At 40.0% G+C, this 22,036-nt stretch overlaps 1 protein-coding gene across 1 annotated transcript in view; it reads left to right on the top strand.

Moving 5' to 3' along the window:
- The window catches only part of SNX31 (sorting nexin 31), a 59,177-nt gene extending 41,254 nt beyond the window's left edge, over window positions 1–17,923 (top strand). The window contains exons 10-14 of the mRNA XM_047727237.1: window positions 380–583; window positions 6,479–6,592; window positions 9,470–9,547; window positions 14,994–15,050; window positions 17,639–17,923. Coding sequence (XP_047583193.1) covers window positions 380–583; window positions 6,479–6,592; window positions 9,470–9,547; window positions 14,994–15,050; window positions 17,639–17,731 — 546 coding nt within the window. The 3' untranslated portion in view covers window positions 17,732–17,923. The remainder of the gene's footprint in view (window positions 1–379; window positions 584–6,478; window positions 6,593–9,469; window positions 9,548–14,993; window positions 15,051–17,638) is intronic.
- Window positions 17,924–22,036: the final 4,113 nt, after the last annotated feature.

Genomic DNA, 22,036 nt, shown 5'->3' on the forward strand with positions numbered 1-22,036 from the left:
ACTTTTTGTTTATTTTGCTGTTGTAATTTGCTGAGGTAGAATCCTCTCTACTCATTCGATTCCCTCTATTCTTCTCCGTTCGTCATTCAGTCACCAAATATTTTCGTCCCCACTATGTACCAAGCACCATAGCAGGAGCAGAGACACAATGGTGAATGAGGCAGAAATGGTTCGACCTTGGCAGGACACACCATGAACTTCCCCAGGCCTTATTGTCAGGGAGCATTGTCTTCGTTGGTAACATCCAGAAGAAAAAGGCGCTTTCACTGTGGCTCAATTTCGTGTGTTGTACTAGGATGGCAGAAGCTTCTGACAGAAGGTTGTCACCTTTTTCAAGCAGTCTTTTGCTTCTTTTGGCTCACCTTCACCCCCGGAGCAGTATCTGGAGCTGTCCCGAGAGGTCTGGCACTACGGGTACTGGCGGCTGGATCCATGTACCTGTGACTACCCACAGCCAGGCTGTGGGGCCGTCCTCTCTGTTGGCAAGAATGAGATCAGCTGCTGCATAACCCTGCCTGATAACCAGACCCAGGAAGTCATTTTCCAGATGGACAGAGTGAAGCGCTGGCAGGTCACTTTCCTTGTAAGTATCTTGGCACTTGAAAGTGATTTAAAGTCTCTACTTTGGTTTAAAAATCCTCTTGTCTTTGGATGACAAAGTTGGCAGAAGGGAGGTGGTTCTGCCATTTGCATCACTACGTGAGTGGACCAGCATCTAAGCCACACGAAGCATCGCCTGATGGTCAAAGCCGTCTATCATCTGGTTCAAGTGTCCCATCTATAGCAGTAGAGACACCCACCTTCCCACTTTGCCGTGACAGGCTTCTCTACTGCTTGGAGGCTGGCTATAGTACGAGAACATAGAGAAACAATGGCTGCTGTTTGTGGAATTCCTAACACAGACTCAGGACTGACAAGATCTCTACCCTTGCAAATGAGACGCTGACCAGTAGAGCTCTTCTTAAGGATCCCCTTCAATCATACCTACATTGCCATCTCCTCCCAGAGAAAACCCTATGATCAGATGTACCAAGTGCCTCCTTTGGGTCAGATGCTGTTCTGAGTGCTACCACATCTACTATTTAATTAAATTCTTGCAATAACTCAGTGAGCTAAGTGGGATTATCCCCTTTACACGGGAAACTGAGGTTAACTAGGAGAGGACAAACTCTGTTAGAGCAACTGTAATCCCCAGTTGCTAAGTCTGCGGAATCCATGGGGATTTTTTAGCTGGGACAATACTAGGCCTATTTGTGGCACTTGGTGTTGTCAACCATTTCTTGCTTCTCAGAATTCCTTCTCTTTCCTCCCCTGTTTTTGTGAGCTGCCTCTTCCTCTGAGCATTTCTGAAGCCCTCATTACCTCTGGGGTTCCATTTCCATCTTTCTACTTTGTATTCTCTGAAATCAATTGCCTACATCCCTATGGAAAGGTCCAATATTTCCTAATGCTTTCTAGGCATCGACACCAGGTGTCGCACAGACATCCTTGCCCTCTCCTGCCCATCCTAGGGATCTTCCCCCTCTGTGTTCCCCATTTTGGCAAATAGGACTTCAACCACCTGCAAAATGCTGAACCGGCAATCTTGACATGATCAGCCTATGATTTTAGTCTTTTAAATTTATGGGAACTTGTTTTATGGCCCCAGATCTGGTCTCTCTTGGTAAATGTTCCATGTGTACTTGAAAAGAATGTGTATCCTGCCACAGTTGGATGGAATATTCTAGAAGTATTAGGTCAAGCAGTTGACAGTGTTCAGATCTCCTATATCCTTGTATATTTGTATATTTTCTTGTATATTTCTTGTATATTTTCTACTTGTTGCTGAGAGAAGAGGAATGTTAAAACCTTCAGACCTAATTGTGGATTTGTCTATTTCTTTGAGGTTTATCAGCTTTCCCCCTCTTTTCCTGCCTTCTTTTGATTATTTCATGATCTGATTATTTTATGATTATGAAAAAAACTTTACACCATTTTTTTAGCTCTACCTTTTCATTTATTGTTACTTTAGACTTTCTTGTATACTTAAACTTATTACATTCCACTTTTAATTATTATACCACATCACAAAACGCATAACAACATTGTACTTCTATTTTCCCTTTTGTGATAGTTATTGCCATATTTCCACAAATATAAGCCTCATGCTGCATTATAATTATTTTTGCTTTTAAACAGTTGATTCTTTTGGGGTGCCTGGGTGGCTCAGTGGGTTAAGCCTCTGCCTTCAGCTCAGGTCATGATCTCAGGGTCCTGAGATCAAGCCCCGCATTGGGCTTTCTGCTCAGCAGGGAGCCTGCCTCCCCCTCTCTCTGCCTGCCTCTCTGCTTACTTGTGATCTCTGTCTGTCAAATAAATAAAAATCTATAAATAAATAAATAAAGGCAATGGGAAAAAGTTCTTTAAAAAAATAAACAGTTGTTTCTTTAAAGCTTTGAATTTGGATGTAACTGTAAGTTGGCATGCGGTTGTAAGGAATGGTACAGAGATCCTGTGTACTCTTCACCCACTTTTCTCAAATTGTTAGTTACACCTTGCAGTACGACATCGACACCAGAATATTGGCATTGATACAAGCAAGAGTCCTAGCATTTTCATCATCCCAAGAACCCCTCATGTTGGCCTTTTATGGCTTTACCTGCTTTCTCTCACCACACCTCTCTTTAGCCCCCAGGAACCACTCATCTGTTATTTTTATAATTGTGTCATTTCAGGAGTGCTACATAAAACTTTGGGTGATGGATATATCCATTACTTTGAGTATGTTGATGGTTTCATGAATGTATGCATATGTCCAGACTCATCAGGTTGTATACATTAAATATGCACAGGTTATTTTTTACATCAATTATACCCCAATAAAACTGTTAAAAAAAAAAAAAGGAGACACTTCTAAAACAAGGGTATGTACTGATCAGCTGATGAAACTGTTGTGACCAGAGGTTTGCAGGAACCTAACACTGCATTTCCCCTGGAGCAATGACTCGGTGTTCAGTAATGCAGTGAATAAGAACTGACTGCATTTAGGAGACAAAAATATAAAAAAAAAGAGGAATTGATTACCTTAAAAATGGTCTCTAAATGAAATCGTATGTAGGGGTTTTTTTACTCAGCATCATTCTTTAGTAATTCGTTCAGGTTGTTGTATATATCGGTAGTTTGGTTCTTTTTATTGCTGAACAGTATTCCATGGTATGGAATGGACAAGATTTATTTCACCAATCAGCCAATGAAAGATACCTGGTTGTTTCCAGTTTTTAGCTATAATGAATGAAATTCATACATCTGTTTTGGGACACAAATCTCCATTTCTGTGGCATAAATGCTAGGGGGTACAATTGCTGGGTTATATGCAAGTTGCATCCTTAGTTTTTTAAGAAACTGCCAAATGGTTTTCAAGAGTGGCTGTGCTAATTTCCATTTCCACCAGTGATGGCTGCATGACTGATGGAGTTTCTCTGCAGCCTCAACAGCATTTGGTATTTTCACTGTTTTTTAGTTTAGTCATTTGCCTAAGTGTGGAATAGTATTTCATTGTGATTTTAATTTGCATTCCCCTCCTGGCTATCATGTTGACCATCTTTTCATGTGCCCATTTGCCATCTGTATATCTTCTTTTGTGAAATGTTTTCTCCCATTTCTTTTGCCTATTTTCTAATTGATTGTTGGTTGTTGTTTTTTTAAGATTTTATTTATTTATTTGACAGACAGAGATCACAATTAGGCAGAGAGGCAGGCAGAGAGAGAGAGAGAGAGAGGAGGAAGCAGGCTCCCTGCTAAGCAGAGAGCCCGATGCAGGACTCCATCCCAGGACTCTGGGATCATGACCTGAGCCGAAAGCAGAGGCTTTAACCCACTGAGCCACCCAGGCGCCCCATGTTGGGTTTTTTTTTTTTTGTTTATTTGTTTTTTGTTTTTCATTTTTCACTATTGTTTTGAGAGCACTTCATATATTCTAGTTACTAGTCTTTGGTTGGATATGTGGTTTGCAAGTATTTTCTCTTAACTGTAGTTTTTCATCCTCTCAACAAGGTCTTATGCAGAGGAAAAGTTAATTTTGATGAATTTCAATTCATCAGTTTTTTCTTTAATGGATTGTGCTTTTTAGTGTTGAGTCAGAGAACTCTGCCAAACTCTGGATCCTGAAGATTTTTTTCTTAGAGTTTTTCCTAAAGGTTTTACAATTATAGGTCATACATTTAAGTCCATGACTCATTCTGAGTTAGTTTTCATCTAGGGTGTGAAACTCAGAGTGACATTCCCTTTTTTGCCTGTGGAAGTCCACTAGCTCAGAACCATTTGTTGCAAAGCCTGTCCTTTAACTGACTTGCTTTTGCACCTTTGTCAGATATCAGCTGGGCACATTTGTGTGGATTTATTTCTGGATTCTCTAGTCTGTTCCATGATGCATGTGTCTATCCCTCCCCCAGTACTACATACACAGTCATTCCCTTCCTTTGTAACAGCTTCATCAAGATATAATTTACATACCACACAATTCACTTATATAAAGTAAATTCAGGGGCATTTAATTCATTCACAGAGTTTTACATCCAACACCACAATCAATTTTAGAATACTTTCATCACCTCAGAAAGAAGTCCCATATCTCTTAGCTTACGCCTGTAAACTACCTACCAGCCCTAAGAAGCCACTAATCTGCTTGTCTTTATAGATGCACCCATTCTGAGCATTTCATGATTAATGGAATCATATGTGATCTTTGTGACTGGCTTCCTTTACTTGGTATAATGTTTCTAAGGTCCACTCTTATCATAGCATGTACCAACACTTTATCTTCTTCGTGGTCATATAATATTTTGTTGTATGGATATACTAAATTTTGTTTATTCAGTAATGTTTCTCTCTTTTGGTTGTTATAAGTTATGCTGCTATGAAAGTTTGTGTACAAGTTTTTGTGTGGACATAGGTTTTCATTTCTCTTGAGTATATGATTGGGAGTGGAATTGCTGGGACTATGTTGGTAATTCCATGTTTCACTTTGTAAGAAATTTCTAGACTATTTTCCAAACAGTCTGCTCCATGTTATATACCCTCTGGTGGTGAATGAGGGTTCTCCCCACACTTGCAAAGATTGTTATTCAGCTGAAGGTCTGAAGAGAGCTCTCTAGAGCTCTTAGTCTGTGTAAAGCCCTTGTCTGTGATCCTCTGCCCCACCGATTCTAAACTCAATTTCTTCAAACTTTCATCCCTTTCTCCTCAACTCATCAAGACCTCTGGGCTCTGTTTGGGATCCCCTTCCCTCCGCTGTCTCCTGGAAACTCCAAGCAGTAGGCTAGGTGGCTGTAGGGCTCACCTCATTTGTTTTCCTTCTCCCCGGGTTAATAGTCCTGGATTCTATGTGGTTCAGCATCTGAAAACAGCTATTTTTCAGTTCATTTTCACCCTGATGCAGTCAGATGAATACTTCTAATACATAAATCTAATCATGTTGTTATCCAGCTTTTAAAATCAGTGAATGCATGCCTGTTGCCCTCAAAATGAAGTTCAGACTCCTTAACTTAGCTTATCAAACCTCGAACAGCTAGGGCTCTTTGGTGGCCAGCAATAGAAAGCAACACTTCTGGCTCTAGTGAAAAAAGGGGATTTATCAGAGAGGCATGGAATAAGCCAGTGACTCAAAGGAAGGCAGAGGCAGAGGCTTAGGAAAGTCAAGAACAAAATGAGCTCAGTGTTTCTAGGAAAGAAGGAATTCTTTATCAGGACATGCTCTTTGGATCTCTCCACTCTGGAATCAAAGAAGGCGCATAGAAGGCATTTGTCCAATTAGCCTGAACTTGGGTCATGTGCCCCGGCTTCCAGGAGGGCAGCGTTCCCTGACAGCCCTACCTACATGGGCATAGGGAAGGAGAGACGGTTTTTCCAAGGGCACTGGAGACTCCATTACTAAGAGAAAGAGGGATAGATGCTGTGTAGCAAAAGTCAAATCTGCTTCTTCCAGAGTCCTCAGGATCTGGCCCCATACTGCCTCTCTGAAGTGAGCCTCTTCTCTCACCACCCTGCCTGTCTTGCAGCCTGTGCTTCCGCCACACTCAGTCTCTTGCCACATGTCAAGTGTGCTAGGTCCCTTCATGCCTCAGTAAACTTGCACTTGTTATTTCTTCTACCAGAACTACTTCCCACTGCACCTGCACCCACCTCCCCCTCCAAAAAACCCCACAACAACAAACATGGAAAATTTCTACTTCTGCTGCTCAGATATCACCACCTCCCTCCAGGAAGCCAGCCTTGACCCCCCTGAGTCTGGATCAGGTGTCCATCCTACCTCCTTCCATAGACCTGGGTTTGCTTCCCTTATACTATTTATCATACCAAACTGTGTGGCTTACTTTCACAGCCCCTCATAGACTGACAGCTTCCTGGCAATAGTGATGGTATTACTCGTTTTGGTATTTGCCCAACAGTTAATAGCTGCTTCCATTTCTATCAGATATCAAATAATCTCTTTTCTCTGTAGGGAACTCTGCTGGATACAGATGGACCCCAGCGAACTCTCAACCAGAACCTGGAGCTCCGATTTCAGTTTAGTGAAGAGAATCGCTGGCCCTGGTTTGTTATTTACACCAAGCAGGTGAGTTCTCGGGGCAGTGCATGAGAACCAGTGCTGAAATGCTCTCTTGCTTGCTGGGGTGAACAAAGCATATTACTCTTACCCAACCGAGCAGGGTCTTAGAATATGCTATACATCCTCCTTTTAGGCCTGTAACACTGTTGGGTTGTTGATTTTTGGTTTGGGTTTTTTTTGTTTTTTGTGGGGGTTTTTTTTGTTTATTTTTTGTTTCATTTCATTTTACTAGTCACCACAGCCTTCAGGTCAATTAGAAATAGATGTAGTTACTAAATAACAGGAGACACAACTAATAGTGGCTTAGACAAAGTGTTGGTGAACTTCCTCTCAAAGGGCCAGATGGTAAATAGTTTAGTTTTGGGGTCCATCTGGTCTCTGCTACAACTACCGAACTCTGTTATAGCACAAAAGTAGCCACAGACAATGTGTGGACAAACAGGTATAGCTGTTTGCCAATAAAAATGTATAAAAACAAGTGAGAGGCTGGATTTATTGACCTCTGACTTAGACAATACGGATTTTCATCTCACTTAACAAGAATACTAGAGATGATTGATACCCCTTTTATCTGGAAGGCAAAAGCCCAATAGACTTCCCATTATGTCTCACTGACCAGAAGTAAGTCACATGACCACTCCTAGCTGCAAGGGAGTCTGGGAATCAAGTATCTAACAAAAAAGAACAGAATTCATGATCACCCTAAAGTAAGTGTGAGCTGGGCCCTTTGTCATCAGACAAAATCCAGGTTCTATGAGGAGAGGAGAGACTGTTGGACAGCAAACTATGCAGGTTTTCCATGACTTTATAACTGAAGTTGGAATAAATTAAAAAAAAAAAAAACTTAATTTTCTAAACACCAAATTCAGCTGAAAAATTCTATGAACTAACTCAAGCTATTTCAAATTGGAATCAAACATTCTAAAATGAAACCAAAATACCAAAGTAATCTTTGCGTCAACATTTCATTCAACTTAAGTCATTGGTGATCGCACTACATTCCATGGAGCATTTTGGTTTCAGGTAATGAAAGCTCCCCAAGACTCTCTGCTTTTAGTATAGTTGCAATCACAAAGATGATAGATACCAAGGTCCTCTGAAAAAACATGAAGTGCGAAACCAAATTCTAGGTTAAAGAAATGGGCCGTCAGGTTCACCTTGAATATGAAACATCCTTAGGGAAATGGTAGGATGGTTTGCAGTCACTTGGAGAGATGCAGCTAGATCTTGGCAATGAAATTGCCTTCCCTTGCCCAGAATGCTAAATGCAGTAGTTAAATTTTATTATAGTCTTTTAATCTAGTCTGTACCAAATGAGTTTAAGCCGCTACAGAGAGGGCAATAAACATTCTTTTAAAGGATTCCTAGTAAGGTCTTATTTCCTTTGGAGTGTGGGTTTATTGATACACACCCAAGAGCTACTTCTGCAAAAGGCAGAAATGTGGCTTGTGTGCCTTGGCAAATACAAATGAGGGCTGGGACCCCAATATTTTCTAGACCCTTTAAATAATAGCTCACTGCCTCTATATTGAATAAATCTTACCTGGTTTATAGCCAAGTCTTAACCTACATATCTGTGCACATTGTATGGAATATGGAATCAGTCCTCATCTTTTATTAAAAAGTATTATTAAACACCCTTCCATGCTCTATCAACTCAGTGTGTGTTGTTTAACTCTTTCATACCCTGGTTTTATGTAGGTTATAGATATGCACAGATAAACAGGGTTAGTTTTTAGCTAAACCAGGAAATCAAAATTTGTTTTTGTACATAAATCCCACCTCTTTTAATCTTTTCCTTATTGGTAGTAGTGCCTTCCTTCTCTTCTACCTCCTTTTCTCCCTTTAAATAAATTAAATTCTGGTCAAGCTCTACAGTCCTGCAAGACTTTGAGATGCTACCCATATGTAGCAATTCTCCCTCTAATTCTACTTTCTATGTCCTATCCTCCAAGAGTCTCTGCTTTGGCTACCATCCCAACCTGGGTTTTCTCTCTTTGCTTCCTCCTCCTCTCCATCACCGCCCTCCCTTCAGTGCCGGTGACCATCCTTGGGCATAAATTTATACTAAGGGCCTGCAACCTCAAGCTTTAAGCTTTGTCTCAAACTTTAGTAGGGCCAAAGGAGAAAAGTACAAGCCAAGGATTGAGAACAAGACAAAGGAAAAAGAGGGTTAGTGGGAAAGGAGCAAGTAGGGAAGTCATAGGGAAACTTAAATTGGCATGTGGAGTGAAGATCCTGGAAAAAGGAAACCCCAGCTCTTGTGTGACAAGATATCTAATGTGGGTCTTGACACTGACAACGATGAGCCAACAAGAAGTCACAGGTGATACTGGGAGCAACCATCAGTCTTAAGAGTGAGTGATTAAAGATGCCTGAAAAATAAGAACATGATGAAAAATAGGTTTTTTTTTAGTTCAGTAAAAGCCATAATGTGCTAATATATCCTTTCAAACAGGTTACTATTTATGTCTAGTAATAGGTTTCTCAATAATAATGTATACAGTTAAATGTAAGATCAACCATCCTCCATTGATTTGATTACAATAATAAGTACTTTTTGTTATTTGTTGCTTGTTATTTGAGCTGCTTACAAAGTAATGTGAAAAAATAGGAGGGAAAATTTTAAGAGGGGAAAAATTAGGAAATGTAATGATTCTCTGTCTTTATAAAATTTACTCTAAGTACATCCATGTAATTAAGGAAATGTATGGCTACTTGTTAATTGCATCTTATACAAATTTATGGAAATTAAAGATGAAATCTAAATTCTTAAAAGCATGCTGTTGGAGAGCAGAGTTCAAAATCTACTTTGTGCTGTGAGGAGGGAAGAAAGGCAGGATCTCTTCAGTTGAGCGATTTCTTTATTTCTGGATTCTTTAGGCTTTTTTGCTGAGTAGCTGCTTGAAAAAGATGATCTCAGAAAAGATGGTAAAGCTAGCTGCAGAGAATCCAGAAATGGTAAGTGCTCTTAATCTGTGTATCTTTTTCACTTTAAATTCCTACCATCAGCCAACATTAACCTACAGGGATGAATTCTGGTCCTCTGTGTTAGAACCCAACCTCCCAGAAGTAAGCTCCTCTGCCTTCTCTAAAGAGCTCAGTCTTTAGAATTCAAGCCATTTTTTTCAAGAGAAGTGTCCTTCCATTGCTCTCTATTCTTGTATTTCTGCTTTCCCCCAAATGGAAGATTCCAGATTTACCATAAAAACTACATCATAAAGTCAGGATCCAGAGGGGTCTTAAATACAGCAGCGATGAACTTAAATAAGCTCTATACTTCTGTCTCTTGAAAGAACTCACAGTTTCTTGAAGCTTCCACTGTGCCAAATTAGAATGCCATTAGCAGTCGAAGGAAGCCATAGAGAAAAAGAACTTCTTAAGGCCGTAAATTGTTCTCAGTGTAAAATTAAACTTTGCTTTTCTAGTCTGTATCTCTTCAATAAAGGCCTGGTAACTCATTGAGAGGGCTGTGGCAGACTGTAAAAAGAGACACTGAGATTTTAAACTTTTCAACTTGCCTTGTCACCATCATGATATAAGCATATCCTGAATAAGACAGTACAATTGGAATTTTTAAAATGATTACAAATACTCATGCTTTAGTATTACTAATACTAATACTTTACTAATACCAATGCAAATACTTTAAAAAATACTTTTTTAAAATACTAATGCCTGGTTGACATGTATAAACTTTTTTTTTTTTAGCAGAATGTTATACTGATCCTTAAATATGCAACAGAAACAGAAACATTTGGAAATGTTCCCTAATGTTTTCATTTAAATTGAATCCTTTATAAAGAGGATGGGTAACATCTTTCGTTAAACACTGCTTTTTACTAGACTTTGAGTCTAGTAAGGACTAGAGAAAATAGTTGCATTTTTATCCTTATTTCTCTTTCTTCTAGAACTGAAAATATTTTCCTAGGGGAAAATAAAATTTACTGCCCCTTGGTATTCAAACAATTCAAAATGTACCATGGAGTAGCAAATCAAGCAATGAAGGAATCGTGGATGGTCTTTTTTAAAGAGTCATAAAATCTAACCTCTGAGGCAGGATGGACCCCCTTAGGCTTCCATTATTATATATAAAAAAAGAAGAAGAAAAAGTTGTTAACTGAAGTAGCCCCATTAAAGGGAGAAGTACTCTCAAATGTGGCTGAATAAAATGTAAGCTACTTGATGTAGGAAATACTTGTACAATGAATAGCTAAAGCATTTGCTGAATAATAGAAGGTAGTGACCTATTTAAAGTTAAAAAAAAAAAACACACAACACTAACCACATTCTTTAGATTTGCACACAAATTGAAACCTATCCTTTCCTGTGGCAGATAGTGAAATCATCGTGTCAGTCAGCATTGCATTGCTTAATCCAAATAATCACAAGTTTTAGTTCCACAAGCTCCTTTTTCCCCCCTTTCTTGTTTTGGTTCTTGGAAAGAAAAGTTAAGACCCTTCCTCTGGAAAATCGGGTTTTTGAGGCACCTGGGTGGCTCAGTCAGTTAAGCATCCAACTCTTGATTTCAGCACAGGTCATGATCTCGGGGTCCTGGGATCAAGCCCTGTGTCAAGTTGGGCTCTGCACTCAGCAGTTGGTGGGGGCAGATCTGCTTGAGATTCTCTCCCTCTGACCCTCCCCCTGCTCACTCTCACTCCCTCTCTCTCTTTCTCTAAAATAAGTTTAAAAAAAATTATTAATTAAAAAAAAAAGAAAATTGGGTTTTCAAGGGGATATTATAGGGATAGTCCATATTTCAACCCGAAATTTCATCTACAAACCCCTGGGTAGAATGAGACCCTGGAAAGTGAAAATTGCAGACAGATCAGTTCTTTGAATGTATACTGAGTTCTGGGTTTCCTCACAAAGCACAGTTGACCAGAACAAGTCATTTTGTGGAACTTTAAGTAGCCATATAAATGTGTGACTGTCATATCTACTCATTTTCTAGGTAAACATAGAAAATCTGAACTGACATGTATCACTTATTAAAGGCTTGTATGGACTAGGATCCAGATCCTATTTTGCAAGGTAGAATAGATTCCAAGATTTTAAAAATCATGAAGACTCTGGAGAGGGGGGAGAGAAATTGAGGAAACTGTAACCAAATGAACCCCATAAATCAGATAGTTCCTAGAAGCAGATTAAATAGTACTATTTTATCCTAGTAAGAAGGAAGGCTTTGAAAGAAGAAATTTAGTGCTAACTTAATTAACTTAGCTATATGCATTGCTTTCAATGATAAGACTTGAACCGTTTCTGAAGAGATCATTAAAATTTAAAGTCAAATGCACTAAAAAAAATCTGAACATACAACAATATCATGTTATATTCTTTTAAAGGTAGTATTAACTGCAAACCAGAAGGGGAAAAATTGTAACATTCTTTTTAGAGCTGTGCTCCTACACAAAAACCTGTAATCAACAAATTTTGTTATTATTTGCTCCTTTTAACTAAAACAGAATTTTAAGAAATATTTTATGTGAAAATAAAGTGTATTTGTTACCAGTAGGTTTAGCTATATATAATGAAGAGCAAAACAAGACAGAAGAAGTGTCCTGGGTAAAATAAAAGTCTGTATCTTTCTCATCTAAAAGAAACCCAGAAGTAGGCAGTCTAGAGCTGGAATAGTGACTCCATGATTTCATTAGAGACCTTTCTGCTCTGCCATCTTTAGTGTGTGGCTTTACCTCATGTTTGAAGATGGCTGCTGGAGCTCCAGTCGTTACATCCACACCCTAGGCAGAAGTATAAACGGAAAGTAGGAATGGCTCATCTCTCTTCTTTGAGGAGGGGTCCCTGAAGTCCCACAGATTTCAACTTACAGTTCATTGGCCAGGAGTTAGTCACACCACAGGCCTATACCTACCTGCAAGGGAGTCTGGTAAATGTAGTCTTTTTACAGGTTATGTTGTCTCTCCAGATTAATTTGGATGGCATTACTAAGAAAGAAGGGCAGAATGGAAAATAGGGTGGGCTACCAGCAATCTCTGCCATTGAAAGAAATTTAAAGGACATTAAGAAAAGGAAGCAGATATATTTTATGCAATAGATGTGTTCCTAATGAGTTTCTGAAAGTGTATCATTATTATCTTGTATATTGAACCATAATCTGAATATATGCAAGAGATCAGGAATAAGATGGTGACTAATTTTCTGAATTGAAAAACAACTTAGATTTTTTATTAATCCGTACCTAGTTTGTTTTATTAGTTTGTATATTTTTTCCTTAGGTTTACTAAAAAGTGATTCTGAATCTCTAAATTGGTTTTCTGGGAATGTCAGACTTCACAGAGTTGGTGCTATCTAGAAAACAGAAAAGTACAGGTACATCACAGCCCACTTGAGAATGGTGTGAGCATAGCAGGTAGACAGAATTTTAGAGAGCCAGGCGGAAATTACCCTGTGAGAGTAAGTAGTTATTAAAAGAAACTACCTGTTGATGAAGAAGCGTATATAGGAATACTGCGTTATGAAAAAAGGATTTGTTCGCTTCCTCCCCCCAATTTTATTCCCCCAGTATATAAAATATTTAAAGCTCTTATTTGAGTAAGTCAAGGAAACAGATATCAGAAATAGCTTAACATCTGTTCTGTTTTATTTATTTCAACATAGGGAGGGGAGGAAGGGGAAGGAGAATAGGAGAGAGAAACATTCTGAGCCGTTTACGCCAACATCTGTATTTCATTGCACAAGGCTACTTACGAGCAATAACGTAATATCGTAAACAATAACAATAATACTATAACAAAACATGTAAGACAACAGGGCGTAAATTTCTCATTTACCAAGACTTAATAACTGATTTTTTAAAAAGATTTTATTTATTTATTTATTTGATAGAAAGAGCGTGAGTGGGGAATGGGGCAGAGGCGGAGGGAGAGGGAAAGGGGGGGAATCTCAAGTAGCCTTTGCGCTAAGCGCTGAGATTATGACCTGAGCCAAAACCAAGAGTCAGACCCTTAACGGACTGAGCCACCCAGCCGTCCCTAGTAACTGATTTTTTTTTTTTTTAATTATTAAGCTGGGCTTCAAATACATGAACATACCTATTAATACTAACCTAAATTAAGTCCTTTGCATCCTTCAAAGCAATCTATTTTATAACAATATTAACTGTAGTTCAAAGGCAAAGGCAACGCTCTTTTGCAGTGTCATGTTACTTATCCCACTTATTTTGAAATGTTCTTCCTCCTTATATTCTCGTGAAGAATAAGCAGTAATAAATAATTCACACCTCGTTCATTTTTTTTTCCCTCACATGTCATTCTTGCATTTACAAACGCCTCTATTTACCAGGCAGTGGTTGGAAACTTTATGTGTTGGAGGAGAGAGGTGGTAGAGTGATACATTAAAACCCGTATCTTAACACTAGTGGCTGAGAAGAGTGTTCTTTTCCTGGAAGAAGCGTCTAGGAGTTCCTTCTCCTGAGCCCTGCCCAGGTCACATTTCCTGGCTGTGCCAGACACTGCTTGCCTTTCTCAGTTCCCTGTGCACTCTCCTCCACCCCACTCTGTGCTCTGGAGACACATTTCCGTGTGTTGCCATCTTGCTCTCTGGCCTTCTACTGGGGTCACCCATGGGAAAACCCAGCCACGCTGGATGGAGCGTGGAAGAAAAGTGAGATTGTGAGATTTATTTCTCCAGTTCTGTCGCTGCCGGGTCTCTGTGGTCGGCACAGCCTTCTGCTGAGGGCCAGGCTCCTGGATGTGGCCTCTCCTCCCCACAGCTCTGGCTCCCCTCATTCCAGTACCAGCTGCTACCCCTGCCCCTTCCGGCCTAGGAGTGGAAAACATTACCCTCCAACCCCTCACAGCGAGCCCCTGGGGGCTCCAGCATCCCTTTGCTGATTCATTTAATCCTGTCTGCACCTCCATTAAATAGTTCCTTTTTTAAAAAAAAACTGTTCCTCAGGAGTGTGCCATCTGTTTTCTGCCGGGACCCTGACTGTTATATTAAGTTTACCTCATGTACGGGAGGTATATTCAAGTGTCTTGAACTTCCATTTGATCTTCACTTGATTCATGGTGCCTTTTGATTAATCAAAGCCCCATTTGGCTTTGATTCAGCATATGGATTGGGGCTCTGTGGATTATTTCAGGATTTAGGAGTTCATTTCGTGTGAAGTCCTTTTGGAAGCTGTGTTAAATCACAAAATCTATAGGCAACCACTGGTGTTAAACGCGAACCTTCACTTCACTTTCAGGGGCTCCATTTCTGCCACGTTTGTATATTTGCAAATGAAGGGGGTATGTGTGGATGGGAAGCAGGTGTGCCTGCTGACTGGCAGTCTTGGAGACCATTAAGAGGATTATTGTAGAAGGGGAAACGTGCTAGTTAAATAGATTATTTGTGTGTTTGCTTCTCCAGGCTGTGCTGACTGACATTTTACTAATCTATTTAGCAGATTGAAGTTCCAGAACAAGGCAAACGTAAAAAACACCGCGTTCAACAAAGCCAGGTCTGTGAGTAAAATGATGTAATTGAGACATCATAATTTTGATAAATCTGTCCTTTTCCCCCTTTAAGTAACCAAAGTCATTCATTCTACTTTTAAGAACAAGCCAGAATTTTCTCCCCCAGAAGCTCTTCCACGTAGATTGTGCCAATGGGAGGACCACCACAGAAGGATAGTATTTTTACTGTAGTACCCAGCAGGGCCGGGAGACACACTCTCCTGAATTTTTACACAGAAAATTTCCAAGAACATAAAATTCTTTAGTGATTTTCTCCTACACTCCATGCAATTTTCTTAAAAATCTTCTTCCTGGTTTACATTTTCCTTTCATGAATTCTCTGCAATGTACTCTGTAGAAAACAGCCTTTAAGTTTATTAAATACTTTTTGGAGCATTTAGGTCTGTTGGGCAGATAACAATAATAGTAAATATCAAAGTGGAAAGCATAGTAGGCACTCAGTGCCAGGCACTGTTCTAAGCATGTTTATGTGGATCACGACATTTATTCTCACCAAAATCCTATAAATCATTGGGGGAAACAGGCACAGAGAGGTTAGGTGATTTGCCCAGGTTGCACAGTAATCAATGAGGGAAAGAAGCAAGATGGTCTGTCTCCAGAGCTGTGCCCTTAACTAACTCTTCCTTTCTACGTTCAAATTCTAGTGTATGCAAGTGAAATAAAGGTGACCTCCAAGTAGCATTTGAATGGGATTTATTATCGATCCACTCTTGTTACACAGTCTGCTTGCTGTGTATATAAATGTACTAAGTATATAAGGACAGTACTTATGAAAATATAAGGTCCTCTCTTGAGTGACTAAGCTCAGTAAAAAGAAAAAAAAATTTAAACACAGACTAAATGCGAAGTTTACTCTCTTTCATAATACCAGCTTTTCTGGCTGCTTAGATCAGAGATAGGGGCTAAGAACTCCACCATGGACTGGTGGATATGTCTTCAAACAGATCAAAAAACTAAATGTTTAAGGGACTCCTGAGGTGCTTATTAAAATGTAAATTCCCGGGCCCCACTCCAAAAGAGCGATTTAGCAGATCAGCATTTATAGCAAGCACCCCAATGGGGAACACTGCACCGAGGTTCAATTTCTTGACCTGTAAAGTGTAGGTAGTAATCACTCCGTCACTCCCATTCATCCGCAGCATAGTGATTAGCACAGAGCTGTGGTTCTCAACCTTGGCTACGTGCTGGAATCACTTGGGGAGCTCTAAAAACAAATCACGGCTGGGCCCCACCCTCAAAGACTCTGACTTAATTGGTCTAGGGTCCTGGCAACAATTTTTAAAAGCTCCTCAGGGGATCTAATATACAGCCAGGATTGGAACTATTATCCTGGAACAGTGGTTCTCAAAGTTTGGTTCCCAGAGCAACACCATCAGCATACCTTGGGAACTTACTAGAAATTTAAATTCTCAGACCCCAAACCTACTTCATCAGAATCCCCAGGGATGGGGGCTAGTAATCTGTGTTTAGCAAGCCCTCCAGATGAGTCTGATGCATGTCAAATTTTGAGAGTCCCTGTTCTAGAACAATAGATAACACATAGCACAACTATGATCAACATTGAAACTAATTCAGATGTCCTCTCAGATGAACAGCAATGCTAAAATAGGCCAACCTCCCTTATGCTCTAAGCAGAGCCAGCATGTCAAAAGTTGTCCAAGTGTATTGAATCCCAACTTATTTAGCAAATCTTTTTATAGAGCTTATCCTGAGCCAAGCACTGTTCTAATTGCATTCCACATATAACTCATTTAATCCCCATAACAACCCAGCTATTATTATTATCCTTGGTTTATAGCCAAAGGAACTGAAAACACAGAAAGGTTAAGTAATTTGCTCAAGGTCACACAGCAAGTAAATGACAGAGACAGTATCAGAACTAAAGCAGTATTTATTTGTTGTTTAACCAGTAAAGTTTGTTTATTTCTTTAAACACTTTGCCATGGGGGCCTCTCTATCAAGACAAATCCCTCAAAAAAAAAACAAAAAAAAACAAAACCTTTTTTAGCTTATCTGGCCATTAAGGAACATTTTTTTCACCAGGGACAAAGCCATGGCCTTGTCTTTGAGGTTTCATAAATATTGAAGGCCAATTCTTCACTCACTGAGGGTTTATAGCAACCATAACCACTTACAATGTTTTAAAATATAAAACTTGTTGGAAATTTGTATTTGTGTGGGGTGTGCATAAAGATTTGACATAGAGTTAAAAATGGAAAGTTGCATAGCTTTAAGGGGGTGAGGCTGGGGGAGGGGCAGGGGGAGGGTAAAAGGATGAGGGCAGCATCCAAATGTTACCTGGGGACATCCCAGTGCCTGGAAAGGCCCTCTGAACAGGTCTACCTCAGCTACCAGCAGGAGGCATTCTTGGTCCTAACACAGACACCTACCCCAAGACAAAGCTTCTATGGGGAGAAAAAAAAAACACTTGAAATAACCATCTTTTAAATAAATGTAACCTTTCTGTTGCCTTTTTAATATTATTTTAACATTCTCGTGACTTTGTAATTATTATTGTTGTTATGGAAATGATTTCCTCACATACATTTCTGACCTGTTTATTTCACAACAGAAAGATTTTTCTCGTTTTCTACCAAGAAAAAGCAAGATTGAGATGGCCAATGTTGACTGTGTTTTTGGGACCATAGAGGAAGAAGACCTTTGATGAGAAACTCTCACATTTTTAAATGTCCTCTGGGGCTGTCTCAACAGTGAAAGAGCTTGGGGATTGAAAGTGGGCTGTCCACCAGCAGTGGAAGAAATGGGACCCCTTCCCATTTTCTCTTGCCATTAAGATGAAACAAGATGGGCTCGGGAGGGAGACAAACCACAAGAGACTCTTAATGTCACAAAACAAACTGAGGGTGGCCAGGGGGAGAGAGGTAAAGAGAGGGTGGTGGGTTATGGACATTGGGGAAGGTATGTGCTATGGTGAGTGCTGTGAAGTCTGTAAACCTGGCGATTCACAGACCTGTACCCCTGGGGCTAATAATACATTACATGTTTATAAAAAAATTTAAAAATTAAAAAATATATATATAAATGCATTGCAAAAAAAAAAAAAAAAAGATGGACCGTATTCACCAAGGGTACTTCAGAGCTCTGTGAATCTTAAGATTAAAAAGAAATATGAACCAAGTTATACACTTTGCTTTTAATGACTCATATATGACAAGTGGCAAATCCAGATCAGTTAGTATGAAGTTTGTTTGTTTGTTTGTTTGTTTGTTTTTTCACTCTAACAGATGTTTACCTGGCTTGATGAGTCTTCTGTATGTTCTGATACTACATGAATGAAAAGCTTAGCATAAAACACTATAAATGTATTTGGGGTTAAGTTCTGAAGACATGACTCAACCCCTCCGGATAATGTGGCTCTAGGAAATGGAATCATTGAAAAAGAAATCTGGACTTCACTGATCCATCCATAGCACCAAGCAAGGAGGTGATGAAATACTAATTTCTTTCCTTAAATAATCCTGAGCCTCCCAATAGGGATGGACCAAAAGTAATAGTCTGCCCATTTCTCTACTTCTCCACTGATGTAACTATATTTTATCTTTGAATATGAAATTCAGTTTAATAATCACATGCTATTTTGAATATTTTTTATTTTGGAAAGCAATGGGACCCTGCACTCAAATTCAGATACTCTGTAAGTCTCTTAGCTTTAAAACCATGGATATTTTTTTCACTAGATTTTTCCTTATCTGGTTTCAGTTTATCATGATAATGAATGAATGTAATTATATATGGAATTAAGACTGCAATAAGGGAGAGGGACAGAGGACTCTATGTAATGTAATTAGATAAAGTGCAATATTCTAATGTTCTTTTCTCACTGGATTGAGTAACTAATTGTGTAATAAATATGAAATATATTCTAGTGAATATAAAATTTACTGATGAAAATTCTGAGATGATTTTTCTGAAATATAGAATCTATTAAAGTCGTGTAATTGTTTATAAAGCAGTGCCTCCAGCCATAAATTCTAGTGCCATTAAGTTTTGTATTTATATTTTAGGCAGTAGTAGGAGGTTTTGCGGGGAAGGGGGTATAGTAAACATCCCAAATCATCCATGGTGATGGTATTAATGGATTAGGATACATTTTCAGATTAAAGTACAAGTTTATCTACTATTTTGCCAATTTAAGAATGGTTTGTCAGTTTCTTTTTTTTTAAATTTTATTTATTTATTTGATAGAGAAAGTGAGAGAGCACAAGCAGGCAAAGCAGGAGAGGGAGAAGCAGTCTCCCCTCTGAGCAGGGAGCCCAGTGCAGGGCTTGATCCCAACACCCTGGGATCATGACCTGAGCCGAAGGCAGAGGCTTAACCACTGAGCCACCCAGGTGCCCCATCAATTTCTTTTTAATTGCAAACCCTACACTGTGTAAGAGCCTACTAGAGAGACTAGGAATGCAAAAAGAACTTGTATTTGGGGGTGAGAAGGTACATATACTAGATTGAACCATACCCAATTGCTGTTTTGTAGGCCAAAAACAGTTTTATGTTGTCAGTTTCGTATGTTTCAACCTGATACCTGAGAGCTGATAATCCCAGACAACACATGGCTGGTGTCCAGTGTATAGTGTGGACCTGTGTGTCGGAGGAAGTTGGGGATGGTCAGGAAGGCCCATGGGGAAGAGAGACTTTGAAGAAGGAGTACAGCCAAGTGGAGGAGAGACACATGTGAAAGGGTAGGGTAGGGTTTAACAGGACAATGAGTGGGAAATGATGAGCAAAACCACACTGTGTGCTGGCAAAGTTTTAGGTTAGGGAGTAGTTAGGAGATAAAGCTAAAAGAAAAGAGGGATCGGTACCTATGCAGACACAAATGCAGCATTCCTTTTTTTTTTCTTTTTAAGATTTTATGTATTTATTTATTTGACAGAAAGAGAGAGAGAGAAAGAGCTGGAGCGCAAGCAGCAGGGAGAGGGATGGGGGAAGGCAACTCCCCACTGAACAGGGAGCCTGATGTCAGATTTGATCCCAGGACCCTGAGATCATGACCTGAGCTGAAGGCAGACACTTAACTGACTGAGCCACCCAGGCGCCCCACAAATGTAGCATTCCTATAAAATGAGCAGAGTGGTTTATCCCTTATTTGAAAATGGCAAAAACAGAAGGATTGTATTTAATAGTTTTTTCCCAAGACATAGAGATCATCATCAATATCAGGAAATAAGAAGAAACAAGGACCTTCCATAGTAGGTACCATGAAAAATAAAGGAATTGGGGTAGTGGAAAACAAAACTCAAAATTTACTTTGTAAAATGACACATTCCTTAGCATTCCTTATGTGGGAGAAGAAAGAACCATTAGCCCCTTTGGGGATTACTGGGCCTGTCTTTATCTAGAAGGAGTTGCAGGCTTGAATTACTTCTGCATCAAAACACTTCATCAGTGGGTGAAAAGTCTAAACTCCGACCCCCAGAGTGGCCTTCCCTGCTGCAGGCTCTGAGAGAGGCCAGCAGTGGGCCCCCATCTGTCCTGAGGGTGATGACCTCACTCTTGAGGAATCTTCCCAGCAGCCTAGCCCCTCAGCACAGGACAAGACATGAGCCAGTGCATGAACATTGTAAAGGTGGGCAGCTCCTGAAACCCTTCAGGTAACTTCTAAGTGATGTGGCAAGGCTTTGGAAATTACCAGCATATGCTATCGTCTATAGATTCACTCCCTTTATACCTTTGTGACTGGTCTCCAGTCAGTCAAATTTTCTCCTGATGCATCTGTTCTCACCAACATCACTTCTCCCTGCTTTTAGATGCATGTATGTGTTTCTGTGGCTGTTCACTCTCCTAAAATTACTGGCCTAAGCACCTGGTTCACAGGCCAACCCCAAAGTGTGAAAAGCTCACAAAATAGAAGAAAAAAGGGCAGAGCTGATTCAATTGTGATTAGGCCCCCAAGGCCTGAGCCCCTGTGGGTTCTGGAGAGATTTGTGAGGCTTTGTCTGGAGGGCTGACATGCTCCCTTCCTAAAGCCAGGTCTCCATGTAGGTTTGTATGTGGTGAGACTGTGGCTTGCACACATCCCCAGCTGGACACTTGGGAAGCAAACTTTATGCTACCTATGTAAGTGAGAAATTACCCAACGTTTACCCTCAAAGTGACTTTGAGGAGGGCTGAGTGACCCTAATTTGTGGAAAACCGAACAGGGTCCAAGTCTCAGTGGGAAAATAATGGCCAAAGTGATCGTACAATACAAAACAAAAGAAAACTCAGCAACAGAGTCAACTCTCCTTCTCCAGGTGCTTTTTTTAGTCCTCCCCCTGCTGTGTGTGGACCAAGGCTCACCAAGAGGACTGCAGCCAGGGGCCCATGTGGACTCTGGACTGAGGGAAATGGGGTACGAGGTACTTTTCTCCCTTGTGAGGGTGGTCTCAATCCTGTCCTCGGGGATCCCAGAAAAATTGTCAAGAAAAAGTTAGACATATTTTGCTGGCTCTTACACTCCAAAATAAAGCATGCTGAGTTAACCTAGAAAATGTATAGCAGGAGCACCTTGCCCAGTCGTTTGGGTGGCTGACTTGATTTCAGCTCAGGTCACCATCTCAGGGTCCTGGGATCAAGCCCCTCATTGGGTTCCCTGCTTAGTGGGGAGTTGGTTTTAAGATTCTCTCTCCTTCTGTCTCTCCCCCCTAAAATAAAAAGTCAGAAAGAAAGAAAGAGAGAGAGAAAGAAAGGAAAAGAAAGAAAGAAAAAGAAAAAATATACCTAACACCAATAATCCCTTAGAAAATGGCTTTTCAGGGATGCCTGCATGGCTCAGTCCATTAAGCATCTGCCTTCAGCTCAGGTCATGATCCCTGTGTCCTGGGATCAAGTCCCACATCGGGCTCCTTGCTCAGTGGGCAGCCTGTTTCTCCCTCTGCCTGTAGCTCCCTCTGCTTGTGCTCATGCTCTCTCTCTCTAATAAATTAATTAAAAAAAATTTTTTTAAAGGATGGCTTTTCAGCCTTACCAT

Source organism: Lutra lutra, chromosome 4 (assembly GCF_902655055.1).
Source record: "Lutra lutra chromosome 4, mLutLut1.2, whole genome shotgun sequence".
In the NCBI taxonomy this organism is placed as follows: Eukaryota; Metazoa; Chordata; class Mammalia; order Carnivora; family Mustelidae; genus Lutra; species Lutra lutra.